At 30.3% G+C, this 16,081-nt stretch overlaps 1 protein-coding gene across 6 annotated transcripts in view; it reads left to right on the forward strand.

The window, feature by feature from the left end:
• LOC105222901 (kinase D-interacting substrate of 220 kDa) overlaps nucleotides 1–16,081 on the forward strand; it is an 85,770-nt gene that overhangs the window by 43,193 nt on the left and 26,496 nt on the right. The window contains exon 1 of one of the 6 annotated variants that reach the window (XM_029548933.2): nucleotides 4,753–5,403. The exons of the other annotated variants lie outside the window; for them this stretch is intronic. Coding sequence (XP_029404793.2) covers nucleotides 5,308–5,403 — 96 coding nt within the window. The 5' untranslated portion in view covers nucleotides 4,753–5,307. Of the gene's footprint in view, nucleotides 1–4,752; nucleotides 5,404–16,081 lie in introns of those variants that run through there. 6 annotated transcript variants of the gene reach the window in all.

A 16,081-nucleotide genomic window follows, 5' to 3' on the forward strand; every position in this document is an offset into this window, starting at 1 on the left:
TTGAAATAGAGCAATTTTTATTATTATTTTTGCAGTTATTTTTGGTTTTTTGTTTCGATTTTTTTATTGATTATTATTATTTTTTTAATATTTTTTTTTGGCAATGAAGCCAAAACATTTGTGTAAATATTAAAAATATGCTACATGAACACACTTTACGGAAGACACCTTAAGGCCATTATATTCAAAAAAACAATAAAACATATTTATAAAGAGGGAGCAAGAAAGTAAAAGAACTGCAGAGTTCACTGAGTTATCACATAAAACATTACGTTTATTATTATATAACTGTAAATTCGATATTTTAAGATAAAATAAATGGAACCAAAATATTCGAAAAGAAGCAACATTTGTTTTCTTACAAAGTGTTTCTTTAATGTCTCGATAAAATCCCTCCTACTATACAAGGTGCTTTCTAAAGTAAACAGGAATAGTGCACGAGTGGTTTCAACGTTTTCAAAGTGGTCGTGAGAGCCCGAATATCGCAAAGAGAAAGTTGGCGTTTGTTGCACGATAATGTGACGTCTCATCGATCGACGCTTGTGACCGATTATTAGACCAAAAATCACATTTTAACCATTAACCACTCCCCGTATTTACCTGATATGGAACTGTACGACTCTTTCCTTTTCGGAAAAATACATTTGCCCATGAAAGGAAAGCGTTATGCAGACGTAAAGGCCATTTAAAAGGCTTGCACCGGCATACTGGCGGCCATAACGGCCAACGAGCTAAAACACTCGCTCGACATGCTTTTGGACCGTGCAAAAAGCTGTATTGAAGCAGAAGAAGACTATTTTGAATAAAATAAATTGATTTTGCCGAAAAAAACCATTGGTTCTGTTTTTTTTTTACAGTCCTGTTTACTTTGAAACGCACCTTGTATAAACAATAAAAATTATGTGATGTAAATTATTAAATTTGCTAAAGTTCAGAGAATGCTTATCTAGAAAATGACCTTCTTTAAAATATTTTTCTGATTTAAGAACTCATCACAAAATGAAAAATCAACAATGACTCTATTATACATATGAACGTCTAATTCCAATGAGATCAGAATCAATATTAAGTTTATGATAATATTTTTTCGAGGTCACATCGAATATGTGAAATTTAGTTATTTATAGAGCTTAAAGCGCGTACAATATCTGCATTAGGTTTGAGCGCATATTTTCCTTTCGTTCCCTACTTTTTTTTAAGAAAAACACAGAAACTTCAAATTTAATGCGGAATGTTTTTTATCATTCAGAAGAACATTCTTTGACATTAATTTTTTGAAGATTATTCTCTTTCAAATGTTGGCCGCGGCTACGTCTCAGATAGTCCATCCCTTGAGTCCACTCTCGGCTACTGCTGTATTGTCTTCACTGGATGTGGACTATTCGGTCAAATATAATATTATTTAATAATGAATGCTGGGTTTCAAGATGTGTGATTGTTTTTTTTTTTCATTTTCTGTTCCCTTATACTATTAGAATTAATGTAGAAACAAACTTTACTATTGGAAAGTTTAGAAAAAGGCCCAAAAATAATAATACCGCTAATAGCGCCTGGCTATCGTCCCTACATAATTTTTTATAATTTATTGACAATGTTATGACAAAATTTATGTAAAAAAAACATGGGGAAAAATTTAAAAAAAAGTTAATTACTTTTTTATTTATCAAGATTTTTTTTTTCATGATTCTAATAGGGACGATAACCATTCACGTACTTTTTAAGAATAAATTGGGTTTTTGTGTTTGAGATGAGCCAAATATGAGAAATCGTGTCCGTCAATGAAAAAACGCATCTCATTCACCCATCCATTTCTCCGACAGATGTCATCAAAAAATTCTGAAAAAATTTGTTTATACACTCCACGATATACCTCATGATATGTGAAAAAAATTCTATGAAAAAAATGTAAAAGACCCCTTAATATTTTATAATTTTTTCTTTTTTAAATTATCATTTTTTGTTTCAATTCAAAATTGTTACTTATCTTCAGTTATTATCTATCCACTCAGCATTTGAAAAATTTCATTTAAAACTTTTTTTTTTTACTTTCTTTGCTCGCTTACACAAATAAATAACTGTTTGGGTTCAAACTAACTGTTCGAGGTGAAAACCAGTAACCCGATTAAATACAGTTATTTCGCGCTTCAAATGAAAAGTGAGCGAGTCATAAAATTTTATATAAATTATTTACATACTAATTTTTGTACAAGGAAAATTTTTTCGCTCACAAATTTACGAGTTTCGCTTCCGAGTGTGTTGTAACTCGGCACACTGTACAAATGATAGTAACAACAACAGCTCGAGTGCGGCGCTGTCGCAGCTGTTATTGCAGCTCATCGCTTCTTATCAAGAATTACACTGCACATGCACAGCAACAACTGCTGCCGACAACAACAGCAGCAACAACAAAAACAGCAATAATAAAAACAATAAACACTTACGTCTTGTAAGAATAACAAGTAATGCCACTTCGGTGTGCAAACTCACCGCCTCTTGACGCTTTAAGCCCAGTGCAAACGCTTGGCATTTGGTGAGCGCAACACAGCAACAACACCAACAGCTGACTGTAGCTGGCTGGCTGTTTGTATGTGTGTGTGAGTGTGTGGTAACGCATCTCTTCCTTCATCTTTATCACCGTTTGATATCAGCAGCGAATTCAGCGCTTTGTTGAAATCGTCGCGCATTGAAATCTTCATTGAATCAGTTAGTCAGTCGCTAAGCAAAAGGCCAAGTTTATAGTAGTAGACAATCGTAAGCACGCGCCCTACGGTTTCTTGTTGCTACTTCGCGTTTGTCGACGAGATTCTTGGCAATCGTTGTTTGCTGTGTGTAACGTGTAATAAACGCGCGGGCGTGCGCCTTCTTCGCTTTTCGGTTTTGACTTGTTTTTCTTTTTTTTACATACAAAATGTTAATCAAAAGCTGATCTATTTGCTGATTAAAATTGAGTGTGTTTATAACTAAAATTTTTTTTGGAGATAAAAAGTGAAAAAATAATAAAAATTATACAAAATTATACAAAATTAATATGTGTATAATGGAAAAAAAATAAAAATTAAAAATAAAATTAATAAAAAACATTTAAATAAAAATTGAAATAAACATTAAAAAATAAATATAAGAAAAATAAATAATAAAATTATAATAAAAATTAAACCATAAACATAAATTTATTATACATAATGTATATATGTACATATGTGTATTTTTATATACAAAAATTACTAAAGAAAACTGATAGTAAGAGACAAACAAAAAAAGCATTGTAAAGTAACAATATTAAAGAAAAAATAAATAATTAAAACTGTTTCACAAATTAGAAAATAAAAATTTTTATATACAAAATAAACAAGAAAAAATATAAAAAAACTGGAAAAAATTAAAAAAAAAAACAAATAAAAAAACTAATATATGAAAATTTAAATATTATAGTACAATTAGAAAAATATATAAAAATAAAAAAATGTGTGTACATTTATGTATAAAAAGAATTATTATAGAAAACTAATAATAATATACAAAAAAAACAAACACAATAATCAATTATGTTTTATAATAATAATAAACTATTATCAGTAATAATAATAAACTTTAATAGAAAATTAAATTAAAAAAGGAAGAAATTGTAAAATAATACTATTAAATAATAAATTAAAAGTATTTCATAAATTACAAAAATAAATAATAAAATTTTTAATACAAAAATATCAAGAAAAAAATTTATATAAAAAAATATGTTTAAATTAAAAAAATTGAATAGTAAAATTAATGAAAACTAAAAAAACAAACAAACAAAATATAAAAATAAAGACTAAATTATTGTTTATAATTAGATTAATTTTAATAGGAAATGAAATAAAAAAAAATTAAAAATCATAAATTAGGAAAATAAATAATAAAATTATAAATACAAAAATGGCGATAAAAAAAATTTAAATAAAAAAAAATTATTTTAATTAAAAAAATTAAAACATAAAAATACATGTGTACATACATATATGTATTATTAAAAGGAATTACTAAAGACTAAATTATTATTTATAATTATAGTAAATTGTAATAGGAAATTAAATAAAAAAAAAATTTAAATACAAAAATAACAAAAAAAAAAATTAAAAGTAACAAAATATTGAAATAAAAAAAATTTTAAATTAATTTAAATTAATAAAAATATAATTACAATTAAAAACAAAAACAAAAATTGTTTAAATTACAAATATTTCCCAAATTAAAAAAAATAAGTAAAATTTTAAATACAATTATAACAAAAAAAGGATTTAAAACGTAAAAAAAAATATTTAAATAAAAAATATATATTTAAATTTAAAAAAATATTCAAAAAAAAATATGTATTAAAAAAGGTTACAATAACAATATAGTCACAATTAAAAACAAAAGTGAAAAAATAAAAAAAATTTAAATTACACAAACAACTATCTTAATAATAAAAAAATAATTAAATTAAAAATATAATTGCAGTCAAAAGCATAAAAAATATAATAAAACTCTGTGATATTGTACAAATAGTATAAAACACACACGTACAATAAGTTAACGTAAATTTAATTTTCAATAGTTTTTATCGCGAAAAATACACACACACATATTTATGTGTGCTTGTATTTGTGCGCCAAGCATCTAAAAAAATTATTGCTATTGCTAATTAAACAGAGTGACGACAAATTCGCATTGCTATAAAAATATACGGGAAAAACAAAAAAATTAAAAGAAATTAAAAAAAAATAAAAAATAAAAAATATATATATCTCATAAAAAAAAATTAGAAACAACAAAAAAATATTATTCTAAAAGCAAAATAAAAAATAGAATACTCAAAATGTTTATAAAATATGCATGCCTCTACAATTGCTGGCAAACATGTATACACATACACACGCATATATACAAACAAACAGCAGTGTGCTAATAAAAACAGGAATATTAATATTCATGCATTATCACTAAATTAACGAATTTGTGTGCCATCATCAACTCAAGTGTTTTTGGTTAAGATAATTTCACTATCAACACAACAACAACAACGCGCATAGTTTTTAATATATTTTTTCGTGGAAAACCCAAAAAGTGCTCATCATTTACACATTCTTATCGCGCCTGAAAATCTACGCTAAGCAGGAGACATTTGACACTTCTTGCTTGCCACTCATTTGACACTTTTGATTGGTGATTAAATATCGAATAGTGTCCAAACACACATACATACGCACGTAAAAGTGTGCTGCATATTTTTTTTTAATTTAAACTAATTTATTGTAAAAGCGGTGCGCTGCAGGCACCACACTTAGCATGAAGTTGTCAAAGAGTTTGGATGAGCTAATTTTGAGCGCATCGCGTCTAAGTCTGAATAATTTACGTTCGCCGACTCGTAAGAAAACGAAAAATGTTAGTATACATATTTACATTTATAAGCTATTCTGTAGTAGAAGTTTAAGCTTTCATACAATATGTTTATTTGTATGTTTGTACTACGTGCGTTTGCTGCTGGCAACATTCGCAGCGGAAAGTGTGCAAAAACTTAAGATTTTGAAATTTATTTATTATTATTTATTTATTTCTTCTACTGCGCAAGCAACAAATAGACGTAAATTACAAGCGCAGATAACAGTGTTTTCTCACAACAATGACGCCAGAGTGTGCGAGTGTGTGTGTTCAAATTTATTTATATTTAAATTGAAGCGCTGCGTTTTAGTGAGAAGTAGTGGAGGTGAAATTTTAAAATATAAAGTAAAAAAAAAATATTAAAAACAAAAATTTCGAAAATATCTTAAATGTAAAATCCAATCCATTAATTAAAAAAAAACCAAATTAAAAAAAAAAAAATTTTTAAAATACGCTATAACATTTTTTTTAACAAATTTGGTTTTTTTTAATTAAAATTATTGTGAAAATAATTAATACAAATTTCTTTAATATTAGTTTATCAAACTAAAATTGCATTTCAGTGTTTTAAAACAATATTTTTATTAAATTTTTTAGTTGCAAGCATAGTTTAAACAAATTAGCAAAAATTCTAAAATATTAATTTAATTTTTTTTTAACAGATTCAATCTTTTTTTATAATTTTTTTTAATATATACCAATTTCTAAAATTTAAAGTTTTCAAAAAAATATTTTTTTCTAATTTTATTTACAAAAATCGGTTTTCTAACTCCAAAAAGTGTGGAGAAAATTCTAAAATGTATAATATTAATTTAATATACTGCAAATATCAGTGTTATAGAAGACATATTTTTATTCTTTTTTTTTAATCTTGGTTTTTTAGTCGGAAAGATAATATAAAAAATTATATTTCTAAAAAATTTCGTTTTTTTAAGTGCAAAATATAGTTGAAAATTGAAAAATCTCAGTTTTTAGTGTTAACTATAAAAAAACGCATAAAAGTACTAACATTTTTAATAACAATTTAATAATGATATTAACAGGGTATTTACGGGCAAAAACGACCATTTTACTGTTTTTTTTTCTATGAAAAATTTATTCAAAATTTGTATCAAAGATGTTTAATATAATTTTTAAAAAAGCAAGAACTCGATTTATCTCGTTTTTTAAATAAGCATTATTACTCAATTTTTGTTTTTCGTTCTTACCTTTTTACGCTTTTGTTTTTCTCTTTCCTTTTTGTATTTTCAATTTTATTTCATTCTGCGCTTACTAAAAATAAAAACACGTTTTAATTTTTTTGTGTTTGTTTTTGTAAATTTTTAAATGCATATCCGGAAATTTAATGAAATATACTTATTGTTATCATATATCTTTATTGTTGCGTGAGGCTCAGCTGATGATGATTAAACAAATGAAAATCAAACATATGACATATTATGCCTTAAGTACTTCCTTTAAGTACACAATATTATCAGTTATGTAAAAACAAAAAAAGCAGAAACAATTAGGGGAGAAATCAAAAAGACGCGAAAGCAAGACAGTAACACAAAAATCCGCATGAAGTTCGAAAAAAAACCTGTGAATTGTTTTATGCAATGTATTTTACTTCATTCATCACTTTTGGTTTTGTATTTCTTATTTTTTTTGTTAAGAAGTACATATTCACATAAATAATTTTTAATAAATTTATAGAGGTTATATTTAAAATTCTTCATAGCGCTACTTAAACATGCTTTATTTGTCCATATCTCTAATAAGTTTGTTTAAATCTCAACTTGATTGAATGATTTTTTTGTTTCTAGATCACACTAAATTTCTTTATCTTTTAGTTAATTTTTCCCTTCTCCGGAAGCAGCATAGTGAAATTTGAGCATTGTTTTAAGAATTACAACAGTTCCATATACCGATAGCAACCCCTTTAGCTTGATTTTTTTATACGATATAGTAAAACAAAAATACATTATTTTATTATTATTATATTAAAGGTTATATTTAGCATAGTTAGAATGGTCAGATTTGTGTTAAATATGCATCGATAATTTGTTATAATTTTGAAGGAAATTTCATAACGCCGTCTCATAGAAACATTCGTTCCTTTCCGTCAAAATACTGGGATAGTCTGTTTTTACCAGCTTATCTTGAGGGGAATTTCTATCAACAAAATCATTCGTCCAAGGCAGAACAGATAGAACTGACATGGTGACAGGTTCAGACGGTAAGGTGAGGCATATGAACCTCCCAACCAAGCTCCGCAGTTTCTGCCGAGTCACTATCCATGTGTGTGACCTCGTCTTTTAATGGAATACAGTACTACTATTAAGCCAAGCTGACAGCTTTGAGGCGATTACTTCTTTCAGTCGATACAATTGTTAAAAATACAATTCTGAGTTAAAAGTTTATCCGTAGGGGAACAGCTCAGGGTAGATGATACTGTAAATCCCATTTGGCCACCCTTTGCGCTGGTTCATCGTGATTCGACCACGACCGTTTTCGCTTGACGTTGTCCATTTTTCATCACCATTAACCATGCGTTTTGGAAATCGCTCGATTTTGTTGCAATTTCGCAGCGTTTCACAAATGTAAATTCGGTCCATGAGTATTTCTTTGTGTTAATTCGCATAGAACCCATAAATGGAGCTTATTTATAAATTTAGCCTTATTGAAGTGGTTTCGAACGGTTTGTGCCATGTTTCATTTCCGTACGATCGAAACTGTGTTTACATCACGTACTAAACCGACGATTTTGTTCATAAAAATAGCAATCATCAGGGTGGTTCTCGGGTACATTCAACTTAGTTTCATAACTGAAACTATTTTCTTGTTTATTCACAAACATAGAAAACCAACAAGTAATTCCTTTCATCTTCATTTAGAAATATTCTATGTTGAAACGATATTCTTTAGAATATATTCACCACAAATGTAGCAAAAATGATATGGATGAGTCACACAAACTCTTGTTGGCATTATACATATATATTTCATACATCCATTTCATTTAATATTTTCAAAACAATAATATTATCTTCTTATCAACGGTAAATTTAGTTAAAATATGTGATGACTTCTTCGGTGCTTCAGCAATCCATTTATCTTTTAATTAAATTTTAGAATGACTGTTTTGTGGTGCCATTGCTTCGTGCTTTTTTTTCGAAATTTTTACTTAATTCAATTGATAAATAATACTTTTTAGCTTAATGCATTTTTAAGTAATTTACGCATTTATTTGCCTAACTCAGCATTTGGTATATTTGGTTCATACACCCTTAAGATCTTCACTGTTGTAATGAGTGTTTTATGTGAAAACATTTTTCATCAGGGAAATAGACACAGACATTTGCGATGGCTCGAAGAATTTAAGTTTGAAAACCCAAAATCCGTGTACAGCATCACTCGAATTCGAAAAGTAGAATTAGCTTCCACATTTCCCAAGTTCAGTTTCTTCTTCTTCTTTACTGGCGTAGACACCGCTTACGTGGTTATAGCCGAATTAACAAGTCGTTTCTTCTTTTCGCAATTTAGCGTCAATTCCATATACCATGTGCAGCCAGGTTTCTGTTTACCTAAAAAGTGAATAGTGGTTTGCACTCAAACTATTTAAAGGAGAAATCGAAGACGAAGAAAGCAGTACAAGAGCGAAAAAGTATGGTAATCAGCGCTGAACTAATGCTTTTGTGAATGGATGTTGTGGCCCAGATTAAGAACATATTCCAATTTGCTGAGCAAAGAGCTTAATTTCTTCAATAAATTTATTACATATGTTCTTAGTATATCCTATTTTCGTCAGGTATTCTCTATCAGTCAAAGAAAAGATCTTTGAAAAAACAAATTCATATTTAGAACTGCGAATACCTACTTTAGACTTATAAAAAGCGGAAAATAAAGTTTTCGATCGAAGTGAATTTGTCAACATCATTTGGTGGGTTGCCGATTCATAATCCAGTCTAAAAATGCAGTAAATGCATTATTTCTTATTGTTTTTCTAATATAAAAAAGCACCTCATTTATAGCCCTAAGATCAGGGTAATAATTTTTGAAAAAATCAAAGTTGAAACCTTTCGGAAATGATTTATAAAATAACAAACATTAAGGGAAAAATAATTTAAATGCGTTCTGAAATCGGGAAAAGTAAGGAGAGAGGCGCGGCTAAATTTTGAAAATTAAGGGTTAAGAACGGTTTACCTCGATTTCCGGCAAAACTACCAGTCCTATTGAAAAAACTTGTATGACAATGTTATAGGTAATGAAAAGGTCTATAACTTTTGTATACAGAATTTTTCCCCATAACCTCAAAATGTATGTGAAAAATTCAGATAACCAAAATGTATGAGTTTTTAATTTTTATATTTTTTGCAGAAAATCTTGTCTTCCCGAAATTTGGTGCAAACTAACCTTCTTATGTCCCAAACACGTTGTATTTTTTTAATATAAAATATTAAATTTTTTCCACTGTCTTTTTTATTTAACATATTTCATTTTTTCTCCTTATATTTTTTTTTAATTCAAAATATTTATTTTTCTCTCCTTAAGTGATCTAATATCGGATAAACTCTAATTTTCAATCCAAACTCACGCCAATGCAACCCTAGTTTCGTATGCAAATATTACGCAAATCGTTTATGTCAAAATTTATTACAATTAATTATATATTTATTTAAGATATTTTTATATACAATATTTAAAGATGTTCCATTTGCATGCCTTTGCAACGAAAACGAGAGGTTTTTAAAAGGCATCAGCTTCTGCAATAAGAATGTCAGCAAATAATTTCTTTATGATCATGTCACCTTCACACTTATGTATAAATATATATATTCAGATGAATATAGGATTATTAATGTATCTGAACTTAATCACTTACGCGCTTTATGGAAACTTTTTGGAGCACACAATTTTGGAAACCACAATTTCACCAGGGAAGTCCCATTTACAAACCGAAAATGACACTAACTTTCTACGGCTAATTACACACAGTGTAAAAATAATTGGGCCACTGGAGAATTTGTTGATACTTTTAAAAATTCTTCAGTAAACACACAAAACCCCGCCATAACACCTGCCAAGCGCTGAAATCATTTTCTTTAGTGACTAATGACACGAAATTAGCATTATTGACAAATATAATTATATATATTTGTACATTTCCATAATTATAACTGGAAATGTTTAGAAATGCTTACTCTGCACATTGAACCCGCTGATACACATGTTTTTGCGCAAGTATTGTCACGTGACCTAATCGAAGCATCTGCTCAAGAGTCAATAATAATTAATATATGCATATTTTAGTCAATTGAATGTGGCGTCAAATTAGCCAAATCACGTTTCTCCTACGCAAATGGCTTATCGAATAAATTAGAGGAAAAAATTACAAAAAAAACAATAAAAAATAAAATAACAAAAGCAAATAAGGAAGAGCCAAGTTGGAAAGCGGCCGAATATTTTATACACTCGCATTTAGCAGGGATTGAAAAGAGGGACATATTTTACTTCTTACACGTTTTGACCACCTTTCTGGCACTTTGTGTATACCATGCCAATCAAACAACCAATTTTCGACTTCGGCGTAAAAATCGAAGGCCTGACAAAACTACTTTGTTGTGTCTTCCGGCCCAGTTTGGTAGTTTTTCGGTCAATGCTCGGCTCAAATTGATTATTTGTTATCTATAGCGATTATAATTAACAGTTTTACCAGGTTTTAGATGCTCATGGTATACAGCACCCTTCTAATCCCACCAAACACAAATCATTGCCATCTTACCGAATCGATCTGTTTTTGGAGTCGATGTTGATGGTTTTCCCGGATTAACCAATGATTTTCTCCTTTTAGGACTCTTAAAATAAATACATTTTTCTTGGTCAGTGACAATTTGATACAAAACTGATTTTCCTTCTAGTCTTTGAAGCAAAATTTTACAAGTAGTTTTTCGGTTTTCCAATTCTCTTTTTTTCAATTCATGTGGCAGCCGTTTTCCACACTTTTGGATCCTTCCCATAGAAATATGATGATGTTTGTTCAATGAGTGTCGGTTAAGTTAATCTGGTAGGCCAATGAACCACGCATATACGAGCTTTGGTTCTTCGCGATACCAGATGAAGTTCAGTTACTCTTCTTTTTTCAAAAACAGTAAGCAAACAAATGGAAAAAAATTAAGGCTCGTTCACAACAAATGTTCCCCACCAACAAATTTGTATCCTAACGCCCACTTCATACCGGTACACCTGGCATATGGAAGTTAGATCACGGTCTGGATCGATTACAAATAAATTAAATATGTATATTGACCGATGTTCACGATAAAATGAACTAAAACTTTTAATCTCTATAATATGTATGTGGGGGCTCAGAAAAGTCTGGTCTAATTTTATTTACTTTTGAAATTAACCTAAAAACATTTCCACCTAATGGTGTTGACCGATGTGTACGGAATAAAGTTAACTATGAAACCAAAATCATAAGATGGATCTCATTTTATTTTCCGCAACTAACTATAACGTACATCAGAAAGTATGGCCGCTTAATTTGTTTAGATATTTAAATCTCAAAAAGAGTATCTTTGTCAAGACCGCCGATATCCCGTACAAACTGACCGATCAATATCATGACCTTGTATGGAAAACGTTTTTATTTGGCCAAATTTCTTCACGAAATTTAGCATGGAATGTTGTCCAAGACAACTATACAATCTCCGAAGATATTGTTCAGATCGGACGACTCTAGCATATATATAGTTCCCATACAAACTGACTGAGCAAAATCAAGTTGAAGAATCGAACGTTTCTTCTCATTTTGGTATAAAGTCAGTCAACTGAGCGTTGAGGTCGTCAAATGTCTAGGGGTTTAAAAAGTTAGTTTCAACAGTTTTTAGATAAAATTACCATACTATTTTTGTAAACCAGCGGCAATACCACACTTCTCAGAGTGCAAAGACGCACGTGTACAAAGTTTCTTCGAGACATCTTTGTTTTCCCCCTCAAATTATTGCTTGCATGAACAGAACCGGAATATCCGGAAAACTTTTTGTCATCCTATAATTTTAATATACAATTTTATGTGCTCAAAACAACCGTTAAGTGTACAAATATATTAAAATACCCTCCGCACCATGTTCCGAGGTATAAAATTAATAAAAAATATTATTTATCATGTGTGAATGTAGTGATCATATATACATACATACATATGTAAATGGTCAGGCGGCGGCTATTTGAATGTTTACACAGAAAAGCACAAAGTCAATGCAAGCAAGTAAATCACTCATAAAATATTCAAACACATACACACACAGCTGTAAATATCAGCTGCGATTTCCGATGAATTAAAAATCGAAAATCCTGCTTTTATGAAATTTATGTAACAAGAAACAGAATATGAGCCGCAATTAAAATCTCCCACAGCGCGTAAGCGTTGACTTGATTTTACAGCGAAAACGCTTATCGTCTAACAGTAATAAAAAAAAAGTATAAAAATTATTAGAAAAATAAAATGAAAGAAAAAACCCATGCGCAAAGGCAGCGCGAGCTGTTTGCAATAATTTTCATTGATTAAACGATGGATTCATTGAAAACCGCTCACTGCCAGTATGGTAATTTTACAACTCACACACACACAGGCACATAAGTGTTTACAGATATGACAGCTGCCTGCACAGGCGCGCTAGCGTTGCGTGTGCGTTCTGCGTCAAGCGATCATTAATTAACGCTGGCGATTGGCGTCGCGGCAGCTAATAGTAAAATATTTAACTGCTTTGTGGCATTAGCTTTTCATGCGCTCTAAAAACTGCACCAACACATGCACAGCACTCAAGAAAAATCCCCGAATTCTGTTTACATACACACATGCATACTTATCTTGCTGTGTGTGTGTGTGAATTTACATGAAAGCAGCAAAGCACGCATAAATGAGTCAAACACTCATGCTCTGTATGGTAATTTAAGTGAAGGTTTTACATTTGCGGCATTTCCATGCTAATTGAGCTAAAAAGCTCTTTTTATAATTTTGTAAGACGTTTTCATTTATTGCGCGGAGCAGTACCGTTATGATAAATGATTATCTTAAATGAAAATTATTGTCACCTGTGAAAAAAATATCAAGAAACTAATTTTTTTTTTTTAATTTACAGTGGGTTGAAGGCGACATTTAATGGTCTAATTAATTGAATAGTTAAAGCATTGTTGTTTTTTAGTTAATTTGGGTTCACGTATGTCTTTAAAAATTGACGAGCTTATTTAAAAAATGCTTTTCATCAATCAGATTAAATTCAGATTATACACTCAAAGCCGAAACGAGTGAATGGGAGACGAGTAAATGAGAAAACTTTTGTCAAGATTCGTTTTTATTTATTCCATATAGTTCCCTTCAAGGCTGATACACTGATTATAGCGACTCTCCAACTTTTCGATACCATTTTTGTGCTACGATTTGTCCTTTGTTTCAAAATTGGCCTCAGTTTCGGCGATCACTCACTTCTTTTGACGAAAATTTCATCCCAGCGAGCATTTTTTTGAGATTTGAGAATATCAAAAAAGTTGCTCGGTGCCAGATCTGAAGAATATGGTGAATATGGAAGCAATTCGAAGCACAATTAATGGATTTTTGCCATCGTTTTCACTGACTTGTGACCACGGTGCATTGGCTTTCCTTTCTTACAAAGCTTTCCTTTTTTACAAACGCGATCGTTTCGTCCTTCAAACGGTTTAATAACACCATGTAATAGATGCTTTGGCTGGTACTTCCATTTTCAAGTTAGTCAATAAAAATGAATCCATGCGCATCCCAAAAATACAAACGCCATAACCTTGCTAGCCAACTGTTGCGTTTTCCGACGCTTTGGCGCGGGTTAACCATATGCTGTCCATTCGGATTACTGTTGATTGGACTTCGGAGTGAAATGATGCAGCCATGTTTTATCCATTGTCACATGTCGATGCAAAAACTCGGCTTTTTTACACTTGAACATCTTCAAACAATGCTCCGGATTTTTAACTGATCGTTATTTTTGGTCCTTGGTCCTCATTTCGCCACGTCTAAACTTAGCAAACCAATCCTTGATGGTTGATTTTCCAGTTTTAGTGTTAAACCATGGGCTATTGTCTTGTAACTGAACCTTAATTTTTTCCGGCAGTCATTGGAGGATTAAAGTGATGCGAGAAAAATTTGCTCTGAATTTTCTGTGGTTTAACACATGTTAAATAAAACAATTTTCCACACAAGAAATTCATTTCGATCAATCAGTTTAAGGGTAAATACATCCTATATGCTACGATATCGGCGGTTCCAACAAATTAGCAGCTACGTGGAAAAGACGCGTGCAATTTGCAGGTTGGTATCCCAAAACTGAAAGACTAGTTCGTAAATACCGAACGACAGGCTGACCTTATATATATACATATATACATGTATACCAGATGTTTTTCCGTTCAGGCTTGTTAAAATAAATCCACTTTTCATCGCCAATGACAATTTGATGCAAAACTTATTTTCTTTCGTGTCTTTGAAGCAAAATTTCACAACTGTGTTTTCGGTTTCATTCAATTCATGTTGTACCCTTTTTTCATACTTTCGGATTTTTACCATTTTGACACAAAGTATCATCTTCATCCAATATTGCTTGAAGTTCGGTGTCTTCAAACATTTGATGGTCTTTCACGTTCTTCATTTCTCACATCAAAATCATTATCTCTGAACCATTGAAACCATCTTTTGCAGGCTGCTTCTGACAGAGTATGATCACCACATGCTTCGAACAGCATCCAATGCGACCCTGCAGCACTTTTCTTCAAATGGAAATAAAAAATTAAAGTTAGTTGATAACTGCTTGGGTTTTGTATCTAAGTCAATTGAAAAGAAATTATGCTTTTGATATGTCAGGAATCTGAAAAACATTTGAAAAGATCATTATTATTCAGTCATTATTCCTATCATTCTTGCTTGAGCAAAAAATCCATTACATTCCGATTTTATAGATTGGATTGTCATTATAATTATTAAGCAAGGTAAACCCTGAGTCTTTAATTCGTTAGGCAATAGCTGAAGAAATATGTATATAAAATGATATTATACCCAAGAAAAGTTGAAATGACAGATTGCTTGGATTGACCGTAAATGAAAGTAGACCAAAGGATGTCGTTCACCTTTTCTCTTTTTTTATTAATTTGGAAGAAATCTTTAATCACTTTTTATTACTAAAAATAAAATAAGAGCAAACAAAATGTGATTGAAGGTGTCAATGACTTAACAAACTGCCCTCGTACAATTTAAAAACTTAAGTTATTCGAAGAGGTGTGCTGATCAGGATCGACTAAATGCAAATTCAGTTAATTTTAACAATTTCCAGTTGCCTCGCATTTTTGTGTTGTGTGTAATGAAATACATTTCTTACAAGAATTCAATTCTAAATTTGCACTTCTTATGCCACTTCGCATTTCATGCTACACACGCACACACAAATTACTAAAAGATCGTATGTAGTTGGGCGCGTGTGAGGAGAGGAGGTGGTTTGCGTGAGCAAAAATACTTTCAAATTGCAGTGCATTTCATTAAGTTGATTGGTCGCTTAGGGAGAGTGTGTATTTTAGAATACTGCCTCGCAATTGATCCATTAAACGCTTTGTGATTTAAGAGCTGTCATGTGTTATTAGCTTAATGGATAGTAAATAGAAAATGCTTACAAAGTGT

Source organism: Bactrocera dorsalis, chromosome 3, assembly GCF_023373825.1.
Source record: "Bactrocera dorsalis isolate Fly_Bdor chromosome 3, ASM2337382v1, whole genome shotgun sequence".
Classification (NCBI taxonomy): domain Eukaryota; kingdom Metazoa; phylum Arthropoda; class Insecta; order Diptera; family Tephritidae; genus Bactrocera; species Bactrocera dorsalis.